The sequence below is a fragment of the Acomys russatus genome, chromosome 9 (assembly GCF_903995435.1).
Source record: "Acomys russatus chromosome 9, mAcoRus1.1, whole genome shotgun sequence".
NCBI classification, from domain to species: domain Eukaryota; kingdom Metazoa; phylum Chordata; class Mammalia; order Rodentia; family Muridae; genus Acomys; species Acomys russatus.
In genome coordinates this window covers 20,486,051-20,513,433 of record NC_067145.1, presented here as the reverse complement: position 1 = coordinate 20,513,433, position 27,383 = coordinate 20,486,051, and the positions used below count along the sequence as shown (strand labels likewise).

The window sequence follows — 27,383 nt, the reverse complement described above, 5'->3', positions numbered from 1 at the left end:
GTTCAAATTAGAGAGTCTTTCCCAGCTAAAGCAGGTCACCTCATTTGAGTATTTTGAAACTTGCCTTGCCAGGGCTCTGCTGTTTAAAAAGTGACATTTCCTGAAGAAATATGCTGAAATTCATCCATGATTCTGCGATGCAGTGGCTCAGTCTGGGTCTTTCATCAGGCTTGGAATTGATGACTTCCCAGCTAAAGAGAGAGGAAAAAAAAAATGTAATTGAGCGTCAGCAACAACAGTGACACCAACAACAGTGTTCATCTATTAAACGCTCAAGGCTTCAGCAAATCTTTATTGAAGATTACTGCTGGCCTCATTGTGCTGTGAGGTCAGACGGCTAAACCAGCCAGATATACCCACCTCAAAAAGCTTAGGTGCTGAGAGAAACAACCAGCCGCAGTTACCTGGCTACAGCATGTGAACCGTTAGGGAGGCCAGGGCTGAGGCTTTAGGACATACTTCCTAAAGAACTCACTTTTTAGCTCGGACCTGGAATGAATTAGTACTTTACCCAAAGTGTTGACTATGGAACATCATGCTACATAGAGAGAAGACCCCAGTAAAGCTGCAAGCTCTACCCTGTTCTAGCCTCAGTGTGGCACCAGCAAGGCGAGCCAGGAGAACAGCCATGTATGTATAAAGCTTCTGGGGAGGAGGCACAGCTCATGCTGAGCCTTGCAGCACTTGTTTACAACTTAAACCCTAAGGATAGGAAGCCACGGCACCTTTAAAGAAGCAGGAACTTTTGGCATATAATTATTAATAATGTCAACAATGTGCTTTCAACGTATTTGGGAGCTGGCCAACTCTAGAAAACTATTAATTCGATGGTGTCTTACAATACTCTCCTTTTTATTTTGAAAACAAAATTAGTATGTATGTGGATTCTGAGGATTGGTCCCAGGTTGCCAAGGGTTTTGCATCCAATGCCGTTATCTGCTGAACCATCTCACCAGCTTAACTCTCCCTATTTTTCTGAAGTATCTTCCCCCATCCATCTCAGATGGGTTGAATGTGATGCAGAGGCTGGCAGTGTGCCATGCCTTTTGTTTCTTCACAAGAATCTCATGGAGCTGAACATTAGAAACATTCCAGGAAGAAGATATGTGGCAATTACACGCCATTCCATGAAATGGTGGCGATATCACTCTCTTAGCACTTACTTGTACGGTCCTAACTCATGGAAAGACAAGCTCTGGTAATTAGTCTCAGATCCATTGTTTGAGAGAGAATTTAGTAGTGTCATGTTGCAGGCTATGCCACTGCGGGGTCATAGGCGTGCAATAAACCAATGCAGCGAAGACTCCAGCAGAGGGCATTAGTGAACAGTCATGGAAGAATTTCAGAGTGAGGCTGACTTCTAGATTCACCCCCATGGCCCCAAAACAAAATACAGGAAAATGATGTACATATAGAGTAACAGAATGTATGTGTGTGTGTGTGTGTGTGTGTGTGTGTGTGTGTGTGTGCGCGTGCGCGCGCGCGCACGGGCACATAGTTAATATTTTTTAATAGTAAGGCAATTTTTCAATTAATTAAATTTATTTTAAATATAAGGTTTGATTGTCCCTGGTGATACAGGCCTGTAATCCCAGCTAAGCAGAAGGCTGAAGCAGAATTTCAAGTCAATATCCTATCTGGACTAAAGAGTAAATTGAAGGCAGCTTAGTGAGACCCTGCCTCAAAATAAGAAAGTAAGAAGCAAGGGGGGGGGTGTTAGAGAGCACACATGCACACTCGAGAGACAGTGATACAGATAGCTCAGTGGTAAAACCATTACCTCCCAAGTACATGGCCCTAGGTTCAGTCTCTATTACCACAATTAGTTAATTAGCACCTAAGTATACATAAATGTCATAGTACTGAAAGGAGGAAGGCATGCTCCATTTTTCTCTCTCTGCCTCAACTAATGCTCTGACAGAGAATCACAGAAATGTCAGATGTGCAAGCTGAAGTCCTGAAGAAGGTAGACATCTGCCAAGTGACGTCATGCCTGGATTTCTTTTTTTTTTTTCTTTTTTCTTTTATTAATTTATTCTTGTTACATCTCAATGTTTATCCCATCCCTTGTATCCTCCCATTCCTCCCCCCCCCCATTTTCCCATTATTCCCCTCCCCTATGACTGTTCCTGAGGGGGATTACCTCCCCCTGTATATTCTCATAGGGTATCAAGTCTCTTCTTGGCTACTTGCTGTCCTTCCTCTGAGTGCCACCAGGTCTCCCCCTCCAGGGGACATGGTCAAATGTGAGGCACCAGAGTACATGAGAAAGTCGTATCACACTCTCCACTCAACTGTGGAGAATATTCTGACCATTGGCTAGATCTGGGAAGGGGTTGGATTTCAAGAAGTAGGTTGTATATCTATCCACTCGTATCACCCTGTCTTAGTGAGCAAGCTCGTTTTCAGTAGTGAACTGATCATGTCCCGGGTTTGCATACCTGGTTAATGACTCCAGAACTACTGTAAGAACACTAAGTATATGGCAAAGGAGACATTATCTATAACAAAATCCAGCATGTCTGCTTAATGAGGTAAGATTTTACACAGGAGAGGCAAATCAGTATGGGTGAAGGAGTACAGGTTGCTAAACTGAGGTTATTTTATCAGACATGGCAGACTCACTCCTAGTGAGACACAGGCTTGACCACTGCTCAGCTTAATGGGACTATGAAGATGACAAACACATTTTCATTTCGGTTTTCTTACACTATCTATATTTAATGGAGGAACTGGTTGAACTGGTTGACAAATACAATTCTACCAAGTCAGTCAAAAACACAACATACAGGCACATGCCTATAATCCCAGCACTCAGAGAGGCAGAGGCAGGCGGATCTCTGTGAGTTCGAGGCCAGGCTGATCTACAAAGTAAGTCCAGGACAGCCAAGGCTGTATAAAGAAACCCTGTCTCAAAAATAAATAAATAAATAAATAAATAATAAATAAAAAAATAAGGCACTGATTTAATTATAGGTCTTTAAAGATTGAATGAGATGAAAAAATTTGATAGTTCCCTCCAACTCAAAATATGCTTTTATCAGGAGAAGGAGGAAGTAACATGAGCAGTACTCAAACAGTGGGAGACAAAATAGCAGGGAAAATGAATGAACTGAACTCTCTGAGTTTGTGTATCAACTTCATAATGATAGTGTCAATAGAAAAAAAAATCTGAAAATACATGCAGTGTGGTGAAATGAACTGGTACTTCAGCAGCAGGTGGGAGGGCTCTGCTGGTAAAGGCGTCTGCTGCCAAGCCTCATGTGGTGAGTCCAGTCGCTGGGATCCATGTAGTGAAAGGGGAGATCTGATTCTCACAAGCTGAATTCTGGCTTCCACGCATGTGCCATTACACACACACACACACACACACACACACACACACACACACACACACACACACACGTCTTCACGCAAATGAATAAAGAAGTGTAAGTAGAACTCAGAGAGGGGGCAGGGCAAAGACTGGGACACGAGCCAGGTAGGCAGGAAGTCCTTAGATACTGATCACAGTCTGCTTCTTGACTTGGGCATTGGTGGTGTGAACATCAGTATACTGTGGCTACTAAAACTACACACACACACACACACACACACACACACACACACACACACGCACATGTGTCTGTATACACATATATAAGCATTTTATTTTTGAAACTTTCATACTGAAATGAATCATTTTCTCACACATGTAGATGCTATTTTGGGCATTACTGCCTAAATACAAACATTTCTAGCCTTTTCCTCAGCTTATTTACTTGTGAAGTATAGATAATACTTGTATTGAGTAAAAACATGAAAATCTTTAAGTGCACATTACTGTGTTTAGGTGCCAGAACTTTGCTCTGAAGGCTGCCTTTAGGATTGTCTCAAGGATGACGTCATATATTTTATTTAGTAAGTAATGCCCTAACGTTGGAAATGAGCCCAGTATAATACTAAATTACCACTGCAGAGATCATGCTAAGAATCTTTTTGATGGACTTCGAGTGGGCATTATCTGTTAACTCATTCACATTTTTTTTTCAGTAAAATATGATTAACCTTCCCCTTTGTGCATTTCATTATGATGAACATACTATTTGTAAAGCCCAAATGTCTATGCTGTTGTTTCTCTCACTATGTCTACAGATTGCATCAATTGCTTAGAAGAAAATACTCAATTTGTAATTGATTTTCACTGACATGAGAAACCACTTAATTTCTCCATTTTGAGAAATCCTCATATGAATTTTTAAAAACAGCACATCCCATAGTTTCTAGCATTGATATTAGCATAGCAAACAATTCTCATTGACAACTGAACAGTTATAATCCCAAACAGAAATCCATTGTACACAATTGGAAATATTATCTATCCAAATGATATTGCAAAAATTCAATAAATGTTGCAGACAAGAATAAATGTTCTGATTGTACCAGACAACATTTTATGGAGTTAGGAATTGAACGGAAAATCTGAATTCAGAGACAAAAACCGGTATCTCTTCACATTTATATGAGACATGAATCCAAAAAAAATTGGTTACTGGAGTTTAATTGCTAAAAAATATATATTGAGCCAGCTTATCAGTTAGGAGCACTGGTTGCTTTTTCAGAGGACTTAGATTTGACTCCCAGCACACACACAGTAGCTCACAACCATATGTAATTCCAGTTACAGGGATCAACTACTTCTTTTAACCTCTACAGGCACCAGGCATGTATGCAGTCTGTAGATATACATACAGGAAAACACCCATAGACATAGAAATAAAAATTTAAAAACAAATTAGATGCGATTATTATAAGAATACACATCTCTATAGTCTCCAAGTGAGTCAACATTAATTTATGTCACCATAGTTTGAGGGTGATATAGAATTATACACTTTGGAACGAGGTCAGACATAATGTCAGTTCTCACATTCCTTCGTGTTATGGATGAAAATTAAACTCACCATGTTGTCTCAACCTTGGGGACAGAGTCAAGACCTAAGAACAAGATCCCTGATTTCCAATACAGTTCTACTTAAACCACGGGAATCTTCAAACAACACATAATTTCAGTGCTACCCTTTTAAAAAATGTTGTTAGTGAGAGTACTCTGGTGCCTCATATTTGATCATGTCCCCTGGAGGGGGAGACCTGGTGGCACTCAGAGGAAGGACAGCAGGTTGCCAAGAAGAGACTTGATACCCTATGAGCATATACAGGGGAAGGTAATCTTCCTCAGGAACAGTCATAGGGGAGGGGAATAATGGGAAAATGGGAGGGAGGGAAGAACAGGAGGATACAAGAGATGGGATAAACATTGAGATGTAACAAGAATAAATTAATTAAAAAATTAAAAAAAAAAAGAGAGTAAGGAACATTCCTTGTTTCCCACCTCCTAGAATGAAGAGAAAGGAGCAGTGATTGGCCAACGCCAGTGTTGGTTCATGCAAGACTAGCCCTTTCCAGGAAAGCAGGCATGTCATGTGCAGAATCCAAATGCTCAGCGGAAACTAAGGCCCAAGAGGAGCTGGGGGTTGCTCCATCACAAAACTCTAGGCGTTCCTAGAGAGCCTGGGAAACATAAAACAGAGCAGCAGTTTCTGTGAAGGCTGGACAAAGTTGGGAAACATCTTTTCCATGGCTGTCTTATCATCATCCTTGGTGGTAACCAATATGCAAGGCAAGGCCCAGATGTCATACAGGGAAGTGAAATACACTTTAGCCTTCAAAACAGCTTGAGATTTTACCAAGTTCTTAACAAAAGACTACACACCATCTATGATGAAAGCTCCTCTAAGGGAGAAAATTTAATTACCACTAGTGTTACTGTTAATTTCTCTTGCATACTTTCAGACAGGACATGCAAACTCCAGGTTCAACAGAAAGTAATGTCCTTGGTGTGTCATGCATCCCTCCCAATCTTGTATTCCTTACTCAGTGAGCCAGTGGCACATTTCAGCCACAAGCAAAGGTTCACGGAAGCATAACCCCCTGGTTCCTACCAGCCTCAGCATCCCAGGTTCTGATCCCAGTCCCCTTGTAACCACGCCTGTTTTCAAAGAGGCTTGAAGAGTCTGCAAACCTTCTCTCAGAAGAAAAAAAGAGGGGGTGCTAAATGCCATTTAAGTTTTCCTTCAAAAGAAAAATACTCTGATGTTTTTGTACAAATGACATTGTACAGCCCAAATAAGCAAGCTACTGATGAACTCTTAGCCCCAAAGTCCTTTGTCAATAGCTGAAGAACTATGGTTTCCCCTGTAAACATAATAAGATGGCTCCTTGGACAGGCAGCCCCTTTGTCAACAGGAAGGAGCTCTGATTTGAGTTTCAAGGCAACATCCTTGCTTTCTGCCTCCATAGTCCTTGTAGACTGCAGCAGGGCATGTGCATGCTGTGATAGAGTCTACCCTCTGGGTTTTTCACTAGGGTGTCTGGCACCTAGGCTGCCAAAATGGGCCTGGGCTTCACTTGAGAATATGCTGGCAGAGCAGTTTGGGGGAAGCTCAGAAATTTGCAAGAACAAGTGTCCCAGGCACTCCCGAACCACGTGTTTCATATCCTAACAGTCACTGTGAGCAAATTATGTACAAGTCCTATTTCACAAAGAGACGTAAATAAAAATTAGAGACAGGAATAACTGCTTGGGCAAGATGGTGTGTCAGGGACCAGGTTTACTCCCTTCCCTGGACATTCAGCAATGAAGGAGAGTGACATGAAGAAGCAAGAATCTTAGGACTGCCTAGCTCCCTCCAGACCCACAGCAAGGAGGAAGCCACCCAGGTGGGTTCCATCACCTCCCTGAATTGACCCAAGATGCAGAGTTTGCAGGCCAAAGAATGGATGAATCTAATGCTACACAGAAAGAAGGAGAGCACATAGTGGGTCTGCAGGGAAATCTTCTGACACTTTCAGAGGAGGTTTGATAGCTGTGCCTGTGTGGGGAACTCAGACAGCAGGAAAGGGCTGTGAGAAATGCCTAGAAAGTGCAGTGTCTGTGCCAAGAAGACTCCTCGTCCCACCAACTCAACTAGAAAGAACTCGAAATCCATGGCCATTGACAGAGCACCCAATGGGGTCTTGGCTCAACAGCCAAGAAAAATCACCTCTGAACAAAGTGCTGCCCTGGTCTTGGGGGCAATTTTTACAAGCAGGCTCTCAAAGGGCCACCCTGACTCACTCAGTAGGTTTCAAAAAGTCTGAATGGGTCTGAATGGCTTTGTTTTCCCCTTCTGTGTGCATGTTTTGCATTATTTTATACTTCTTTTCCTTGAAATTAGTTATAAGGCTTGAGAGATGACTCAGCAGTAAGGAGCATGCTCTTCCAGAGTTTAGTTCACAGAACCCACCTCAAGCAACTCACAACTGCCTGAAATTCCAGCTCCAGGAGGATCCAACACCTCTAGTCTCTTTGGATAACTGTAGTCATATGCACAGTCACACACACAAACATATAATCTTTAAACAATACAAAGTTTCAAAAGCCAAGCAGCCCAGGATGGCCTTGCTATGTAGCTAAGGCTAGCCGAGCACTTTTGATTCTCAGATTTCTACTTGCAAAGGCTAGAATTATAGGCATGTGCCACCACGCCTAATAAACAGAGCTAGCTGTAGTCTAAGCACTTGGCCTGATGGGATGCTCCAGTGCTGTCTGTGGCTTCACGGTGCAGCACGCAGTGTTCTCCGTTAGGGGGTTCTCCAAGATTAGGAAACATGACACTCAATGCTCCTAAAAGTAAACTGTCATTCAGAAAGAGAGGAGAGCAACTAGCTAGTGTCTGACCACTAACACCGGTACTGAAACAAATGAGTCTTGGTGTTATTTTCAAAAAGTAGCATCTCTCGCTTGGCATGTCACCTCTGTTATTTCAATAAGTACACACGCCAAGTATGCAAACTGTTACTATTCCTGACTCCAGAGCTTTCAAATGAGGAGGCGTAGCCTGTAAGATGCCACAGTGCCTGAGAACACATGCCTGTACTCACACAAAACACATGTGTGTGCACACACACACACACACACACACACACACACACACATACATGAAGGTCGCCTGTTAGAAATAGCTTTTAATCTCAGGCTTGTAGAGAAAATTTAGTTTGAAAATTAAGTTGGGGGTTAGATAAGGGAGATGAAGTAAAAAGAATATTTAAAACTGAAGACTTTTTCAGAACAAAAATTGCATTTTTACTACATCAAAACTCAAATTCTTTTACATATTTTTAAATTTAGACTAAAGGAGACAATTACCAAAGAGAAAAGATGGGGAAGAGAGGGAGCAAAAACCAACGACTAAGTGTGAGGGCAGGGGTAGACTATAAATGAACCTTGATGGTCCAGTTTGAATTCTTGGCACTGCTAGGACCAAAGGGCAAGAAACAATGTGCAAAGCAAGACCATCCACAGACTGAAGCCAATTTCCTTTTGCATAAAGCAGTTTTTCTATCTCATTTCTGCCATTTGTAACAAAATAAAAGCACTAATGTTTTTCAGCTCGAAACAACGGAAAACTGTGCGCTTTTTAAAATTATGAGGTAGATAGAACCATTAAAAAGAATTACAGAAAAAGATGACAAGGATTAGCAAAGACTTTTCATTTCGGTCACAGTTTCTAGCTGAAAACAGCCAGAGGTTGAACAACAATTCAAATAAACGCAAGCACAGGGTGTCACAGCAACATGAAACTACACTAGGCGGCTCCTTCCAGGGGACAGGCATTAGTCTGCCTCTCAGAAATGCACCAACCCCATTTAATCATCACATCTGATTTATTAATCCCTGGTTACTTCTAAAGACATTGAGATCCAGATTTTTCACCTACGTGGCTCAAGGTCACAGCCCAGAACAGTAGGAGCCAGCACAGGAAGCACACTGTCCCCACGGGAACACACACATCACCTCAGAGACGATGGTAAAGGGCGTCCATTCCTCACTGCAAGTTAATCCAGTCAAAACAGAGTCATGTAAAGAGCAAACCGCGTCCCAGGAGAAACATGGAATAACAATTTTTTCTTTCAATAGAATTAGGAGTTTCTATGCAGTTCCCACAAGCAATCCTATAATCCAAGTCCATCTTCTCAGACTAAATTATATCCCTTTGTATAATCAGGACCCTGGCTGTGGCTTGCTAAGTGCTCCATTGGTGAGCACTGTCTCAGGTAATCTCCACACTACACCCTTTCCCTCCGTCCTCACAAAACACTGCAAGTCGAGACTGGTGATGTCTCCATTTTACCCAAGGGAAAACGGGAAGGCAGGAGATCTGTTTCTCACAGTCATGCTTTTATATTCTTTCCTTGCGGAATTCTGTTGTGATGGGTTTGTGATCATTGTAATGCTGACTCCCCATTAAATTTTAAGTCACATTTAAAAGTTGTGGACACTGTTCTGACTTCCTTTAGCAAGCCGAAATGGCTAGGGATGTAGCTCCGTTGGTCCAGTGCTTGCCATATACACTTTTCTGATAACTTTGTAGGTTTTTCATATTCATATATGAGCTTGCAATCATTTTCAATAATACTTAGAAGATTCCAGGCAGAGCACCATTGGAGACTATTTCCCAGTGTGACAGTCTAGATAGGAAACATACACTGAAGCTAAACAGTATTTTTCAGAAAGTTAGTCATGCCATTGTCCTATGTGACAAACTTTTAAAAGGGGATTTGTAATAACCTGTCACCTAGCAACACTGACAAACATCTGGTGCAGCCCTCACACCTATAAATATGTTTTGGCCCAGAGACCTTTCATTCCCAGCTAGTGACTCAGGGTCCCATGCTCACAGCTAGTGACCATCTGTTGATGCTAATTCCTGTCGAATTTTTCTTAGAAAGGTCAGTTACTATCCAGTTACAGACTTTAACATTTCTTAGTGTAACATGTCTGACTTCTTTTTTAATCCTCTGGAGACGTGACTATGGCCTCTGTGAGAGAATATACAAGACAAAATAAGAACAGGGAATGTCTCTCTCCACACCATGGAATTAGAGCCGTGACAAAGCAAATGGGATGTGTCAACTGGAGGATTAAACAAGCAATCAGGAGATTAAAAACACACATAGCACTTAATTTGAAGCTTTCACTCTCTCAGACCAATTAGCCAAGGAGCAGCTTCTCCCAGGGCCAGGGACAAGGAGGTGCCAGCTCCCTGGCTGCTTTACCCACCCAGGGAAGCTGAGTTCCACCTTTTGAGGGCTACTCAGTGTTCTGTTCGGACCTACACACACACACACACACACACACACACACACACACACACACACACATGCACCCACATACACACACAAACACACACATATACGCACCCACACACACTCACACACACATGCACCCACATACACACACAAACACACACACATATGCACCCACACACACACACACACTCACACACACATGCACCTACATACACACATACACACACACATACACATACACGCACACACACACATACCTCTCCCTCCCTCCCTCCATCCTTAATTTGAAAAGGTGTAGGAACGGGCCACTCCCTGAGACTGTCCTTCCCCTTGTATCTCAAACTGAGCACTGCCACTTTGGGGTGGGGAGGCAACGATGATCTAACCCACCACCTAGGAGGGTGCTTTCTTCCGCTAGCCGTGGTATTCTTTTCAAATGCCCAAGGACAAGGATGCCTCTATTTTCAACATTTCCACTTTTGTTAATGTTTAATAGCTGGAATTCTGCAAGCTAAGGGCCTGAGCAAGGCAATGTCTCTCGTGAGCACAAGGCCAGCACCTACTTGAGGCATGAAGGAGAGAGAATAAAGTGCCCTTCCTTCTTGAATACCAAGGCCAAGATTTCATTCAATCACTTCACTGTCTCTAAGCAGGAAAAGGTTTCCATTCCATCCTCAAAGGGCAGATAAAAATCAGAGTCAAGAAACAGGCTCCAGGGAAAGCAAACTGTTATTGTGGAGCAAGTTTGTTAACTTAACCTTCTATGTGAGCAGCAATCTCCAACAAATTACAACCCAGGGTGTATTGCAATTGGGCTCAAAAGTAAATGCTCCGTCCCAGCTTTTTGACCTTTGGTTTAGTTGTATGAAACTGGTGACAATTTTTTTTTAAAAGAATATGTTTCTTAGAAGTGAAAATTAAAAAGTTAACAGTACAATTCCTAACTTTGCTATTTATAGACTAGAGCCATTGCACTGGGCCTGAGTAATACAGACAGCCCAAACAGACAGAACTACTTAGTCTTTCCAAAGCATGTCTAATATAAGACCAATAAAAAATTAATTTTCATGTGTGTGATAAAGAAGGATAGCCTGGGCTATGACAAAGCCTGGTGACTCTCACGCACAATACAGATGTTAACTGCCAACCAACATGACGCCCTGCTTGGCTGTAGGTCACATTCATGTCTTAGGCCTTTCTTTAAAGAATACATTGATTGTTTTCCCTTTATAGGTAAGCCAGAAGTTAAATAGCAGAACCAGTAGCTTTTAAAAGAATACAACCAAAAAAAAAAAAAAAAAAAAAAAAAAAGAATACAACCATACCAACATGACCACACCCCTTCCAGTCATAAACACTGCATTCACAACATGATTATCTCTGCTTTGCTAAACTCAAGCAGATTTTGAAAATAGCATATGGTATAAACAGTACATGTGCTCATGGTAAATTAGCACAGTGCAGTACCCAAGGGCAGCATGAAGGGAAGATGGACACAATATGAATTTGGGGGTGTGGAAGGCACAATGAAGAAAGATGATAACGAAAAGTGACGCCTCTTTAAATGCTGCCAGAAATGTGGTAGGGAGCCAAGCCATAACACAATATGAATTTGGGGGTGTGGAAGGCACAATGAAGAAAGACGATAATGAAAAGTGACGCCCCTTTAAATGCTGCCAAAAATGTGGTAGGGAGCCAAGCCATAATGAAAAGTCCTACAGTAAAACAAAGCTCCCAAAATAAAAAGTTCCTGCCTGAACATAGAGGATGTTTCTATAGGAATATATTTCTTCTAATTTGTTATCCACACAAATAGCAATAGGAATTTGCTTATGAATAAAAAGGATTTAGTCCTTCAGTATATCTGAGTTATAATACAGGAATCAGCATATATTATGTAAGTGTGTATGTATGTTTGCATGGATGAATGAATGAATGAATGAGTGAATGAGTGAATGGCTGCCTATAAACATTTATTTAAAGAGCCACTCTACTGCTTCATTTCCATGCACATTATTAATCTGCTCCAGATGCCTCCCTTTAAGAGTGTGCATTCCACAAATGAAAAGGAACACATTATAACTAAAGAGGATTGGGACAGTTCGAGCTGAGCCACACCAGTGACAGAGGCGCCTGCTCATCCTCCCTCATTCTTACCTGTGGGTGACAGATACTTATCTTTGCCACCAGAGTTCTCAGCTGGCTCAAGTTTCTGCCAGCGGTGTGCAAGGGAATTTAATGACCGCCACCTGCAGTTTATGTGCATGTGTAAAATGTCAAGCAGTATACTGGAGACCGTCTTCTAGCCAGAAGCACTTTCAGGAAATCACTTTCGAGATATCAGCGAGCACTAGGAGGTTGTGCGTGCCCCTTGGATGCAGGATATCCTCCTCTTCTCCACCAGGGGGCGCTGCTTCCTGGACTTGCCTGGTAGTAAGTGACTTAGATAGATGCCTTCTGTTTTGTACACAGGCACATGCAGATGCACAAATACACAGCTAATAAGAAGTAATAATCATTCTACTTTCTATTTGAATGCTATGTGTTACATTGACAAGATTGGGAAAATAATAATATAGAGAAATGGCACTCTCATCAGCCGCAATCGTTTACTTTTCCTGGGTGAGAAGCATCCAGAACCACAAAAATAGAACGACTGGGAAGCATTCCTTTACGGAGTCTGGCCATCCCAAGCTTTGTTTTCACATAGGCAAGTAGGCCAGGTATAGGGTGTTAAACATTTTTATCCAAATCTACTTGAGAACCCAGACCACTAGGTGAAAGCTACCAAGGTAATGACTCTTTGAGAATGCAGACACATCCAAATAAAGCTAATGAGGCTTCCTGGGCAACAGAAAACCACTTCTTTTTAAAATGAACAATACTATTTTAATTGAACAACATAAAAAAGAAACAGGGAGAGATCTCCATTCATCATTGCTTTGTTAGGTATTCTATACTTTGAGTTATTTTTTTCATGATATGATGGTTAGTTTTACTTATCAACAGGACACAGTCTAGAATCACCCTGGGAGGAATTATCTGGATTACATTAATTGACGTGAGAACATCTGCCTACTGTGGGCAGCACCATTCCCTGGGCTTGGGATCCTGGGCTATACAAGTAAAACTGTCCAGTTCCAACAGAGTGACCCCTCTGCCTATCACAGCCATAAGACACCCAAAGCAAAGATTAAACATATGTTTGGATTCATCCAAGTTTTTAACATCAATTTCCTACATGAAACTTTTAAGATACAAATAGATGATTAGTGGAAGAACGAAACTTTTCTCTGAAATCTGGCATTAATCAACTCACTGGTATCATAAGAGCATGTGAAATTAGTGTCCTTTTAAGCAATGACAAAGGCTGTGAGACAGATCTACAGCATGGTTCGCACTAGGTAGGACATTCAGGAGTCTGACTATGCCACATGAGGAATGTGGGCTTCTTGTACATAAGGAGCTGAATATAAAGAGGCATTGACTTAATTTTCAAATCATGGTCCCCTCTGAAATATCTGTGGGCCCCGGATTGTGTACTTCTAAAACCTTCTGAAGTCTGAAGTCAGAGGAAACTGAATAATTCAAGCCTTATGTCTATGAAGTGGATATTTACTTTCTTAAGAAGAATGGATGTAGAACTTTGTGTTAACTACAGAGGGAAATAATATGCCATGCTAACAGCACTGCTTAAAACATCCCTGGTAATGCAGATGGACAGGGACATCTTAGACAGCAGCTATAGGTGGCTCCTCAAGTACCATCAAATGTCAGATTTAAGGCCCACTGGTCCCTAGACCGCAGACCTCCTACTATTCTGGAAAAAAGAAAACCAAGACAATTCCACTTTCTGGTGTTATAAGGATACTAAAATGTAAAATGCTACAGGCAGGCTATAGCAATGCCTGTGGTCCTGTCGTGGAGAGAAGTTTAAATCATAGATTATTTCATCTTTCCCTTGTGAGGGACTACTCTGCTGTCTCAGCTGATAATCCAGCTGTTGGTAGCTGTGCATTGAGCAGCTTCCCCACTGCCCCACCTTCTAAGGTGCCAGGAGGCTTAGCTTGTGAAGGCCATCTCCCAGGAGCTCTTCCCTAGTTTGACAGAGTTAGTAAAATACAGATCTAAAAACTCCATGTGTGGTTACAGGAAAGATCATGGGCTTTGTTGTAGACACAGTGCTGGAGATTCCAGAAATGTGACTTTTAAGAGTATAAAGAGAGTGTATGCTGAAACATTGGAGACAGGTAAAAGTCAGGCCTTAACTACCTTGAGGAATTAAGCCATTCTCAGATTTCCATTATAGGGTTTAAAAAGACTATCATCTCCTGTGCTATGATATTACCAACAAAGTTAACTTGTAAGCTGTTTTGTTTTGTTTTCACTATTACATAACTTATTCGATATGGTCTAAGTTATGTATCAATTCTAAATCATGTTAATCAGAATCTGGTATTTGTATATTTGTAGACTCGTGTTTTAACTTGAGGCTGATTTACAATTCATTTCTTGATGTGACAGCTGAACGTAAAGGTCCATGGCTGATACAGGCACATCCATAATGTTAGAAGCCCGGACCCTTTCTGTATTGTTGCTCAGTTGTGCTCAAATCACACTCCCCCAAATGGTCTAAGACAGTTACTTCCGCTACTCGGTTAACTCATTCCCATCACCACCATGAAGAATAAATGGCATCAAGAAAACATTACCCTTTTCTCTCTAAAGCCATGTAACTATACATTGTAGACACGGTTTCCACGCACCTCCTACCAGCTAGAACACAGTAAGAGAGTCTAGGAAAGAGTGCAGGTGTTAGTAGCCACGTGCCAGCTGAAACCAGGATTCTACTGCTGAAGGAGAAAAGGGAAGTTTGGCATTCTGGAACAACCAGCGGAGTATACCACAACCAACGCCTTTTCGATCTCTTACTTCTGTGGTTTTCATAATTGATAATTAAGTTGTGTAATTACCATACAAAAACAGTGGACACAATGAGCTGTGAGATAGATAAAGCTAATTTCACACAACTCTAATGGTGGAAGCAGTCATATACTAGAGTGGTGGTAGGCAAACATTCTCTGTAAAGGGCTAGAAAGTAAACATTTGCATCTTTGCTAGATATATTTATATAAAAGCTATATAAAAGCACACAGTAGTGATCCAATAAAACTTGACTTACAAAAAACAGGCAACAGGATGGATTTGTCCCAGAAACATATAGGCTACCTGTAGGTAACACAGCCCAGCAACCAAACCAGGAACCACAGTTACCGGCTACTAGGCCAGCCCTCCTATTTACTGAGGATATGCCAAGGACTAAAAGCTATGTTAGTGCTTTGCTTATATTGTCCTCACAACATCTGGCAGGTTGAAGAAATGCCCCGTTTTCCAAAAGACAAGTGGACACAGCTGAGGAAAGCAGCACCTGGGTTAGAACCATTCCTGCAGCTTCCAAGCCTTTTCTCTTCCAGATGAAAGAAATGTTCTCCACTATGACAGGCAGATCTGGGCCCAGGGGTTCTGCTCAAGCTATGGCACCAGCCAAGGACAATATGTGCAGTCATCATCAAACCCCCACCCAGATCCAGCCAATGGACAGGACATTCTCCACAGTTAAGTAGAAAGTGAGGACTGACTTTCACACCATCTCTGGTGCCCCATATTTGACCACGTCCCCTTGATGGGGAGGCCTGGTGGCACTCAGAGGAAGGATAGCAGGCTACCAAGAAGAAACTTGATACCCTAGGATCATATACAGGAGGAAGAGGTCCCCCTCAGAAGGGAATAGGGTGAAAACAGGAGGGAGGGAGGAATGGGAGGATACAAGGGATGGGATAACAATTGAGATGTAATATAAATATTATCAATAAAAAAAAAAAAGAAAAGAAATGTTCTCCCAGAAGTCAATGCACTCTAAGCACAACACACGCACACGAACTCCTATTGTACCACTGGCAAAGAAGTTCTGCCAGGTTTGACATGTAACATGTTGCAACAGCAAAGCTTAAAATAGCCCTTGTGCTAGAGGTTTCTCCCTGCTTTCACAAGGAGGAACCTACCCTTCAGCTTTGCCTGGATAACAACTGCCAAGGGCTTAAATGCTAGAGCCTTGGTAACTAATGAGGGGCTGTACAAGTGAAGGTACCATCACAGTCACTGAGCACCTGCAGGGTCTTCCAAAATTGAGAGAGGTGGGGGAGGGCACTGATTCCTTGTCATCTCTCTTGATCTTGCTCTAAGGCAAACATGTACCCTTGGCTTCCCACACATGGCTGACTATGTTAATGTGTTACACTGCTCTTTCCAGAAACTTCCCAAGGAGGCTTCAAGATCCTTATCAGAGCCCCAAGCACCACTTCTAGTTTATTAAGAGTTGGCACCGGAAAATGAGGCTATGTGCCATCAAACCCTTGGCGCTTAGGACTCAACAGCTCCTATCCTATGTCTTTACCCTGCGACAAAGGGGAAGGAATATAAGTTATTTCCTTTCTTGTCAATGCCAACCTTGTTATATCTGATATAAACTGGAAAATAAGTGCATTAAATCTAGGTTTATAATTTCTCTGTACATGTTTGGTTCTATAAGGAAAATTTTATCTCAAACCCTTTCTTAGCACAAACAAGTATGTACCTAAAAGAAAGTGCTCCCAAAGTGTCAGAATGGAAAGAATAGCGCCCATTTAGAATCTGTTCTGTTTACCCAGCTATAGAGGGAAATACATCAGCCACTAGTGAGTGATCCAAGGTACCCCGGAAATACTGAACACACGCCATAGAATCTGACCTCTGGGAAGCCTTCTCAGAACAGCAGAGGCCTGCCTTTTCTGAAAACATAAGTACATTTTTACTCCCCTCTCCTTATCTAAGGGTAGAGTCTATACGTTTTATGGCATAATGTTAAGATGCTCCACTGGAAAATGAAGCACTTAGAAGTTCGATCAAGTCAGTGTGAAATGCTACATTCTGAGTCAGGAATATTTGTACATTGCTACATCTGTTTTGTACATAAGACTAGCAAGCCCCCCCCCCATCATTGTAATTGTAATTACATCAATGTGTGTAGGAGGAGTCTGCTCAGCTCTGGCAGTACCAGTCTCCAGCTCTGAAACACTTGCATGCTGAGGGTGAGCATGCAGAGAACCTTTGTAACTCACTGTTGCCAGGCAGAAGGAACATTCTGGGCTTTGACCCTTTCTATTACCTCTTCCCAGATTAGGCACAGCTGCAGCCCTCCCTCCCTAGGCAAAGAATCTGTGGCAGTCTGGTGATGCCTCTTTGAGACACTACTACAGGTCACAGTGCCAAGTCATTAATAGCCCTGGCCGGTGTTTACCCCGTGAGTGAAGATCACTCCTAGAGCATGCCAGTTCTACAAAAAGGAGGCTCAACTAGAAAAGAGGTTTGATCTAGATGATTCTCAGAGCCTCCTCTCAAGGTTATTGTTTCATCTGTATCCCTAAGGAGAGTGCTAATTGATCGGTGAGAAGCAAAGCTCCACACCCGTCTTCCTCGCCATCATGATCTTCAGGGACAGCTGGGACATTCCTGCCCCCTTGGTTGCCCAATTTCAGCATCAGAACACTTTGTGACCTAGATGTACCACAGAGATTGCTACATCCAGGGTTTGCCCCTTGCCTTTCTCAGTCTGGGGTTCTGAGACAGCAGGTGTCTGAGGAGGGAGCACGCTGAAGACATGAGAGGACCAAAGAAAGATTAGGGTGAGGGCGGGTGGGTGAGAGGGCCTGAGGCTGTGAGACAACGTACATTTTAAAAGTGTGTGTTAGGGTCTGTGGAGACAGATGGTCTTGCTCGATTTCCTCCTACCTCACAAGTCACTAGATACAGCCACTCCTACCCAGACCAAAGAGCCTGAGGACAGTATTCCCCCATGAAGCCATTTTTATTTTTTCTCTTCAGTTTTCTGGTAGCATCACAAATAATTGCTGGCAAACATAAGCAGAGTTCAAAGGCTCAGACGTCCTTCCTCTGAGTCCCCTCCCCATTGGCTCTTGTTATATATAAAGAGTTTAGGCTGCAGCAGGGCACCCAAAAAAACAAACTGAAATAACCAGATTTTAGTTAAAAGAGAAGTTTGGGGGGGGTGAAGAAAATACCAATTTTCTAAGCAACTTCTCTCTGCCCTCAGTGTTGGCCCTCTACTTTTCCAGATGCAAATATGAGAAAAGGGGTACTGCATTAGAGTCCCAGACCCATCACTGGTCCATAGAACAGAAGGCCTTCTGTCCTCTAGTCTTGAGTTCAAACATCAGGTGACTGAAACGCTTAATGTTCTCTTTGTGCATGTGTGTTAAGTTTGTGCACAGCCCATATTAGATTTGGGGACACAATAATGCATTTGTGTAGCACACAAAGTGGCAACTCTGTCACCCAGGACATGAGTAGCAAAGCAGGGGGTTCGGAGCCTACCCTGGCTCTTGCAGTTAGTCTTTGGACATAACCATGAGGCCATGGAGGGAGGTTGGGGCTGAAGGACTAGAAAGGAAAGACAATGGCTATGCAATGATGGAGACCATGCAGAAGTGCATCCCAACATCATCCTTACCATCTAGAAGGGACTCATCATCTCTAGAGAGAACTTTGGGTATCGTTTGAGGAACTGGAACCAAAATTTGTGAATAGGAAGAGATGGCTATGCTTTGATTCACTCAAGAAAACCTTAAACTTCTTGATCTGGAAATAAAGATGGCTAAGTCCACAGTGCCAATAAGATGAAACCAAACCAACGTGTAAGAGAAATAGGCATGTTCTGACCCTGAGCCTCTGCGGCTACTCATGGCCTCATAAGATGGACTGTGTAGGCATCCTGGCTTCCTCTGACAATCCAAATACCATTAACCCTTCAGACCCACAAGATCCATGTCCAAGAATGCTACCAACTCAGAATTGACTACAATCATGGGAGAAGGTTGTACTTGTCCCAAGGACAAACAGACATTGTACAGAGTAGATTCTGGAACCCAGTCCTGAGGGTGAGAGGCTATGGAAGCCAGCCATCCTTTGTAGATACTGAGAGGTAGCTACGCTTTTTTTTTTACTAAATGCAGTCTGTGACATATCGCTAACACACACGTAGGTGTAAACAATTATAGGTAGGGCAAAAAATAGAGGAGCTAAACACATCCTCTGGAGTCCCATTTGAAATGGGGAGGCCATCCAGACTAGACCCTCTAGGCATCCTTCGCAGAGCTGTTGGGGAAGCGGGAGATCAGGTGACTCTGCACCCCCTCCACACAGCTGAGCCACCATCTAGGCAGAGGCGCATTCGCATGTCCAGTGTGCCACTGGGATGTGCACAAGAGTTAGGCCACAGTGACTGAGGTCTGAACTCAGACCGTGACCTACTTAGTGTTGCTCCAGGATGTGTGTCACTAATGTCTTTTATTACTTCTGGGAATTTAACAATGGCCCTTCACACTATTAGGACAGGCACCAAGACCAACAATTAATAAATGGAACCTCAGGCATCTCAGAAGCTCTGAGAGGCAAAGGAAGAGTCATCTGGACAAAGCAGAAGCCTACAGAATGAGAAAAAAAAATGTACCAACTCTACATGCCATAGAGAACTAATACATATACATATACATATATATATGAAACTAGATATAAAAAAATTTAAACAATCCAATTAAAAATGGGGCACAGATTTAAGCATAGAATTCTTAACAGAAGAAACTCAGTGGCTGAGAAGCACTTTGAAACCTTCTTAGTAAAGGGCAGATTGCTTGTCCCCTTCCCTCAAATCGAGGCTCTTGAGCCATTCAACTAATACAACATGACAAGAAAGGCATTGTACTGCTTTCTGGATCCAGCTCTTAAGGGCATGGCAGTTTATACTTCCTGCCTTCCACCCTCTTCATTCCCTATTTAGAAAAACCATAGTGCATATCCCATGTCACTTAGGAATGGCACAATTAATTTCAATAACAGAGGGGGAAATCCAGTAGATAGGATATTCTAGCAGGCATTTTTACAATGTCTTCAAATTGTTTAGGTGCCACTGGAAAGTGCTTATAAGTGAAAATCAATAGAGGATATACCTCTATGTGCACGTATGTATACCATATGCTTATAACTTTGTCAAGAAAATTAATCCAGAACTGTAATTTCATGTTTTTAGGATAGTGAATTTAGAGCTGTTCCTTTCTGCTTTATTCCTCCTTTCCTGCAAAAAAAAATAGCTAAAGCGTCCTTCAGGGAAACATCTTCAGTGGGAAGTCTTCCTTTCAGATATACTCCTGATAGTGAGTGGGATTGGCTTTTCAAGAAAAGATCTGTGCCCCCACGCATTCTGCATGGCCCAGATAAACACGTCATAATACAGCAAGAAAACGACATGTATTTTGACGCCAATTTGCCACAAAGGGTCAAAAGGCCTGCAGGGTCATCTGCCCACAGCCTGCCACAGATACTCTGTGGCCCTTTGGTATTGCAAACTAGAGACCTTTGTCATATTTTAGTGGTGGCAGTAAAGAACTTATCACCCTGTACTTACGGAATACAGATCAACTTCACCAGGTGTGGGAAAGTCAGAAATCTACTAGGGCACTGCAAGGTTTTGGAAGTAGGTTTCTCGTTCAGTGGTGACTAAGATGTCACCAACAAAACAAACTCTCCTGCAGTAAGGACAGACTGTATTGTTCTACGTGTTCTTAATCGGGTTCAAATATTAGCCCAGCTGAGTCAAAGTAGGCTTTCAAGAGTGATAAATATTTTCCATGATTGTGTGGGAGAATGGAGGAAGATAAATGATTAATTACTTCAACCAAACTTGATAAACTGTGATGGCTTCAGGATACGTAAGAGGGGAGGTGTAGCCTTGCTAAAAACTAAATGCCGACTCTGACCTTGGCCTACAATCATTTGTATACTGGAGCCGGCCTCCACAGGCTCACAAGAGCCACTGTGACAGTTCTCTCACTCCCTTTTCAGTGACCTGCTGAGAATGGGGGCATTCAGATCACAAGAATCATCAAATGCTGATAGATGGGGGATTCCTTTCCACAGAGTGAGGCTGAACCTCCCCCACTGCCACTCCTACCCAGGCCAAAACAGCGCTTCTTCACTTGCCTCTCGTTTATCTGCACTGAGCCCAGAGCCCCATCTCTTATGAGCTGTGTGAGCTGCTCTTACTCTATTTCTCAGCATCAGTTTCCAAATGAAAGGTAACAGAGGACTTTCAGGGATACAGAAGCTTAAATATATTTGCTTGTAGGAATCCACCTCAACTGAAAAGCCAAGGGCAAAAACCTGGACTTGAGAAATATACAGAAGTGTATATTTCTGTATTAGGTCTTAGATTTTAAAGAAATGCATTCTCAATGGATAGGCCTGACCACCAATGTAAAATTGTTCCTAAAATCCTGCCAATCTGAACTACTATAACAATAGAAACTCAAGAATATACATAAATCGATTTCTTTTAACATTCCAAAATTACAACTCAATGTAATTGCTAATAACATCTTCATACTAATGAGCCCATTGTGTGTTTAAGACAGCCTTGGTTTTCCTAAATACAACAACTTTTTGAAAACCCAAAAACAAATACAGGTTATACAACCCTAATCTGAGAACTTGGATCTGGAATGCTCCAAAATGTTTAACCTTCTGAGGGCTGACATCATAGCACAAGTGAAAACTCCCATCCCTGATGTCTTGGTCACAACGCAAGTCATAGTCACAATGCAAGCATGCCTAAAAGCAGTCTAGGAAATTAAATCCTAGCACGTGTAAAACCTAAGTGGGTTTTGGGGTTGGACACTGCATTACAGATATGCAAATGTGACAAGGATGGAAGGGATGGAGGATCCTGAAACCCAGGACTTCCTGCTGCACGCATTTCAGAGAAGTGATGCAACAGTCCCACCACTCCAGGGCAGAAAACAACAGAATGATCTGGAAACACAAACCAAGTTCACAGTTCTAGAGTCTCGGTGGCCTCTGCAAAACAAGCTTGTCCAACTCTACTGCGCTGTAAGTGGAGTAACAGCAATGCTCTAGAGTCCAGAGCTGCCGCATCTCCCTCTGAAGGCACCTGAGCTTCTGCACAGACACTAGGTGTTCTCTCATGGTACCACTTTAAACTGTGCCCTATGACCCACACGTTCCTCCTTGCTGATTGCTTCCCGCTGTGCCATCTCTCCCCTCAGATAGCATGGGCCTCACCTACCAACCCATCACCTGGTACAGCAGCTGGTTAGCTTCAGAGCTGCACAAATTTTCTACTGTGAGAACAAGTAAATGTGCGAACAAAGTTACCCAGTTAACGTGCTTTCGTGGCAAGACACACTGAAAGTGTAAAGTGAGTTTCATGTTCAGACAGGCCCCAACCTCATACCCCCAGGCCATCTCTTTCCATGTCATCTGGAACAGGGTATGGCTGATTCACTCACACGCCCTTCACCCATCAAAGCAGGGCCTCCCAGGGGCCAGCTTGGCTGCTGCTCCAAGGCAGGAACCAAAGGAGGTCAGATAAGGAACCACCAGGCCTCAGGCTACCATATAAGCTTTCCCATATGCCTGGAGCTAGTCTAGTTTCCTGGATTTTTCCCCTTCTTCTTTGGCATCGAGTGCTTTTTGCTTAGATGCCTCTCTAATTTCCCAGGCCTACTTCAGATTTTTTTTTTTTTTTGCCCCTTCCCCTCAGCTCTTGACCTTGAAACTGGCAGTGATTCGCCCAGTGTTCTTACTAACAGTGGTTACTACTGGCTAAAGAAAAGGAGAGTTTCTTCATCCATCGGGTGAATGTAAAATGGTACCCGGATCCACTGGGCTGTAAGCCATCCAGCAGAGAGAGAGAGGGTATCTGTGATGCCCACGTCCCAGAACACGATAGATGCCCCTATCATTGCGAGCTTCACTGTTTGCCAAGTTTTGAGTTTATTAAAGACCAAACTCTTATTTAGCTCCCTGGCAGATACAGAGCAATCCAGGACATCAAATTCTAAAATGAGAATCAAACAACATAATCAGCCTTGATGTGAGACGCAATTAGGGGCTGCTGCAATGAAGTTCTGAGAGCACATTTGTCAGCAGACTCGTGACGTGTAATACGTACTTCTCGTTTGGACACAGCACCAAAGGACTTATCCAAAAGCACGCCATCTCAAATTTAGCAAGAGGAAAAATTTCTCCCAATTATAAATATTTTAATTCTAGCCTAGCTCCAATCTTTCACCATTTCTACACAGAGAGAGGAAAAACAAACAAGTACATGGGATGAAAACAAAGAAAGCAATCTGCCAAGGGCTACAGAATAAAAGAACAAGATACAGGAATATGTTACCTCAGAGGCATGGGAGAGGTTTTCACCTGCATCGCGATGTATTACAATCCTTGGCGATGATAGTAATTATCGTGTATATATTTACGTGTACGCATGTACACATGCTTCTTTTTTAATTTGTTTAATTTTTTTTATTAGTGAAACTTTCAGAGAAAAAGCTAAAGTTTGCTCAGCTCATATAGCAAACAGTTTGAGATATCCCTTATCAACAACTAGTTACTATTTAATTTAATTTTGATAATGCTGCTTCTCATGAGAGCAGCCCTCAGTCCACTTCTGCCAAGTCCGTCTCCTTGAAGTGTAGATTGAGCAGGACGCCTGGGCCCCTGGTGGAGAGTGGCTTGCCAGGGCATTCTGTTTGCTTTAAGTGCCTGCTGGTCTAGAACTCAGGGAGCTGGTGGAAGTGCCTGGCTGTAACAGAAAAGAGAAAGCCTCGCTTTGGGGGATGTACGGATGTAGGGGGAAGGAAATGTATGACACCCATGCACCAAGCAGTGCAGACACAGTCTCTAGAAATGTTCTCCACACCAATAAGTCCACAGACTGTGCCAAGCACGGTTACAAAGGCCAAAGTCAGGTGGTTGGCTTAGTCTCGTCTTATGTAGAAAGTTCCTCAATGTAATGTCAATCTGTTTCTTTTCATTTAATAGAATTTGGGGGAGACTAGCGAACCACGGAGAAATGCAGACTTTGAGGAACCTATCACAGTTGGCTAACTCACTCCACACAAACCACACCACAGGGCCATAATTTCCAGCAATAGTCCGAGGGGTCTTGTTTCTAGAGAGTTCTCTTTCTTTGGTAATAAAGATGGACCATGAAACCTTTCTATGTTTCATAATTTTCTTTCTACTTCTTCATACCCAAATTTTGGTGAACTCAATTGGAAAGCCACGGGGAGGATGTAGCAGGTTCCTGTACTGTCTGCCAGGGCTGGATGGGAGACTGCATGGGGGCAGGTACACTTAAGTCAGCACACACTGACTACCAGCACCACCACTGCCCTCCTGGTACCCACTTCTTAGCAGCAAAGAAGCAATGAAGACATTTACAACCATGTACCACACAGCAGGGAGTGGTAACACTTCCAAAATGTATAGCTTAAGAAGTATTTATCAAAATTGAGAAATTGGCCTACCAGTCAACTCAAAACTGTCTGTCAAATCTTTAAAATGCAAATCTAAAAAAAAAAAAAAAAGTCATGAGCTTAAATTTCAACCACCATCTACTCAACTGAAAAACAAGCATGAAATACTTCAAGTAGACTCAAATTGTGTGTGGGAAAATTAGTTTTTAAAGTCCCGGGCCATTATTTCCTTACTCGAGGAAAACCAACCAGCCCTTTGCATGTCTAAACTTATGCTGCTAATTTTGACTCTGTTAAGTGTCTGCCAAAGAAAATTTCCTGGAATTATAATTTTCATTTAAACATATTTAAACTTGTCAGAATATTTTTTTTTTTTAAGATGAACAGCAGCAAACGAAGCCCACTCCAGAAAAGTAAAATGTCACAATTACCTTCGGCCTGGTCCACAGTCGTCGCCTTCAGGCATTTCTGCCCTTTAAGAATCTTAACTGCAGCCGCACCTGCTTGCCACGAGCTGAGACGGCCAGAGACTGTGATTCTGTTCACAACACAGGTGCTCTGGAGGAGGAAACCCCAGCAGGGGAATTCTTTCTTCCCTTTCTGGAGAAAAGTGTTCCTCCTCTACTCAGAAAGCTGGTGTTTACAAACTTCCAAAGTGCCTGCCTCCAGTCTTGAATGAAGCAGAACCCTGGACTGTTATGATAGCTCCCTGCTAAAAATAAAGAGGTCACCTCTCACTCCCAGTACCGTGACAGGCAGCTGGGAGGGAGTGCTGCCCAGAGGCCAGCATTTTCCCTGAAGTCGTGTGAGAAGGTGTCACCAGGGATGACTTCACCTAGCAGCCTGCCTGCCCTTCCTTTTTTTTTTTTTTTTTTTTTTTTTTTTTTTTCCTGGCACGATCTCAGCACCTACCAGAAGGTGGAGTGGCCACAGGCAGGTTGAAACCTCACTCCAGCTATCAGCTCTCCTCCTTTGAGTCACAGGGGGGAGTTGGAGAGCAGAGAGACAAGAGGGGAGGAGGGAGGAGGGAAAAACAAAACAAAACAGGGGCTGTCCGGGCAAGAGAGTGGGAGGTTTGTTTGTATAATACCTGCCACTCAGCAAAAAAGTCTCTTATCAAAAAGGAGAAACAAAACAAAACAAAGTCATGGGGCGATCACTACTTTGCAAGAAAAGCTTCCTTTACATCATCTAAGTTTCCCAACTCACAAAAGGCTTGCACATGAATGACAGCTGTGTGTCCCAGTGATCAAAGGTCCCCCCCCCCCCCCCCCCCCCCCCTCCCCACGCCTTCACTGTGGCCCGGGAGCTGGAGCTAGCCAGCCAATGGGCCACAGGCACAGGGCCAGCTGCTGGCTCTGAGAGGTGTTATACTTTTTTTCTATGCATTTCTCAATTGCTTCCAAAATGCCAGGAGACTGATTTAATATTATCCATGAAAGCCTTTTGTTGACTAAGAACATAAGGGATGATTCCAAGCAAGATGTAATAATTAAATGATTTTTTTCCCTTGAAAAGCATGTATGCTCCCCTTCTTGTGTTAGCTAATCCTAAACATGCCTCTTAAGTGGTGCTGCGCATGGTATCTTTGTTAAAAATGGTTTTTTTGATGACTAACGAGGTTGAGCATTTCTTTAAGGGGGAGACCTGGTGGCACTCAGAGGAAGGATAGCAGGTTACCAAGAAGAGACTTGATACCCTATGAGCATATACAGGGGGAGGAAGTCCCCCTCAGGAACAGTCATAGGGAAGGGGAATAAGGGGAAAATGGGAGGGAGGGAAGAATGGGAGGATACAATGGGATAGGATAACTATTGAGATGTAACAAAAATAAATTAATAAAAATTTTTTTAAAAAAATGGTTTTTTCCCCCAGATCACCAAGGAATTAAAAAGTCAGAGAATTTAAATATCTGCTTTCCTTTGGAAAATGTTGGCCATTTAATGATGTATGCATGCTATGCTTTAAAACAGATGCACTAAGCGATACAGCAGTTAACACAGAGAATGGTGCTTTAGACGTAAGGTTGGCAAATCTAAGGTTTGAAGTACATATACCTAAGGTGGGAACATGGCCTTCAATGCATAACTTAGGTTTTTTTTTTAATATGGCAGACCTCATGAGTCTGCAATGTCATCCTTGCACAGGGTTATGCTAATCTTCTCAGGCTTTAATGTTGGCCCTGCCAAAGTGAGCGCTCTCAAATACATACCTTGAAAGCAGACTCATAGTCAGAGTTCGTAGATCAAAGCAGCAGAACCCTTGGAGAGCCAAAGCCGTGGGCTACGTCACTAGAAGCTGCAGCCCCTCTCAGAACTGAGAACCCATCATAGGTCAGCACTTGCATTGAACTTAAGACAACAAAATTCCACTGCCTCACGCCCACCTCTGACCAGTTTAGCCCCTTAATTTTACCTTGTCTTTCTCCAAGCTCTCATCTATTTATTATTTTTTATTTTTTTTGTATTTTTTATTTTATTTAAGTAATTTATTCAGATTACATCTCAATTGTTATGCCCTCACTTGTATCTTCCCATTCCCTCCTCCCTCCCTCTTTCACCCTATTCCCCTCCCCTAGGTCTGTGACAGAAGGAGACCTCCTCCCCCACCATATGATCACAGTCTACCAGGTCTCATCCTGGTAGCCTGCTTACCCTTCCTCTGAGTGCCACCAGGCCTCCCCACCAAGAGGAAATGGTCAAATAGGGGGCACTAGAAAGCTACAAGAAGACCGTCAAGGCTGGCGGGTCTGGACCCGGGGTGGGGGGCTGGGGGGAGAGTCTACTCAAACTACTGTACCAAGGACAGTGCATGCAG

General features: G+C 42.8%; 1 protein-coding gene across 3 annotated transcripts in view; it reads right to left on the bottom strand.

Annotated features, from left to right (window-relative positions):
- Retreg1 (reticulophagy regulator 1) overlaps positions 1–27,383 on the bottom strand; it is a 132,180-nt gene that overhangs the window by 7,649 nt on the left and 97,148 nt on the right. For 2 of the 3 annotated variants that reach the window (XM_051151003.1, XM_051151005.1), the window contains one exon: positions 65–191. In XM_051151003.1, the coding sequence (XP_051006960.1) occupies positions 65–191 (127 nt within the window). Of the gene's footprint in view, positions 1–64; positions 192–24,997; positions 25,384–27,383 lie in introns of those variants that run through there. The other variant, XM_051151004.1, reaches the window with a different exon arrangement.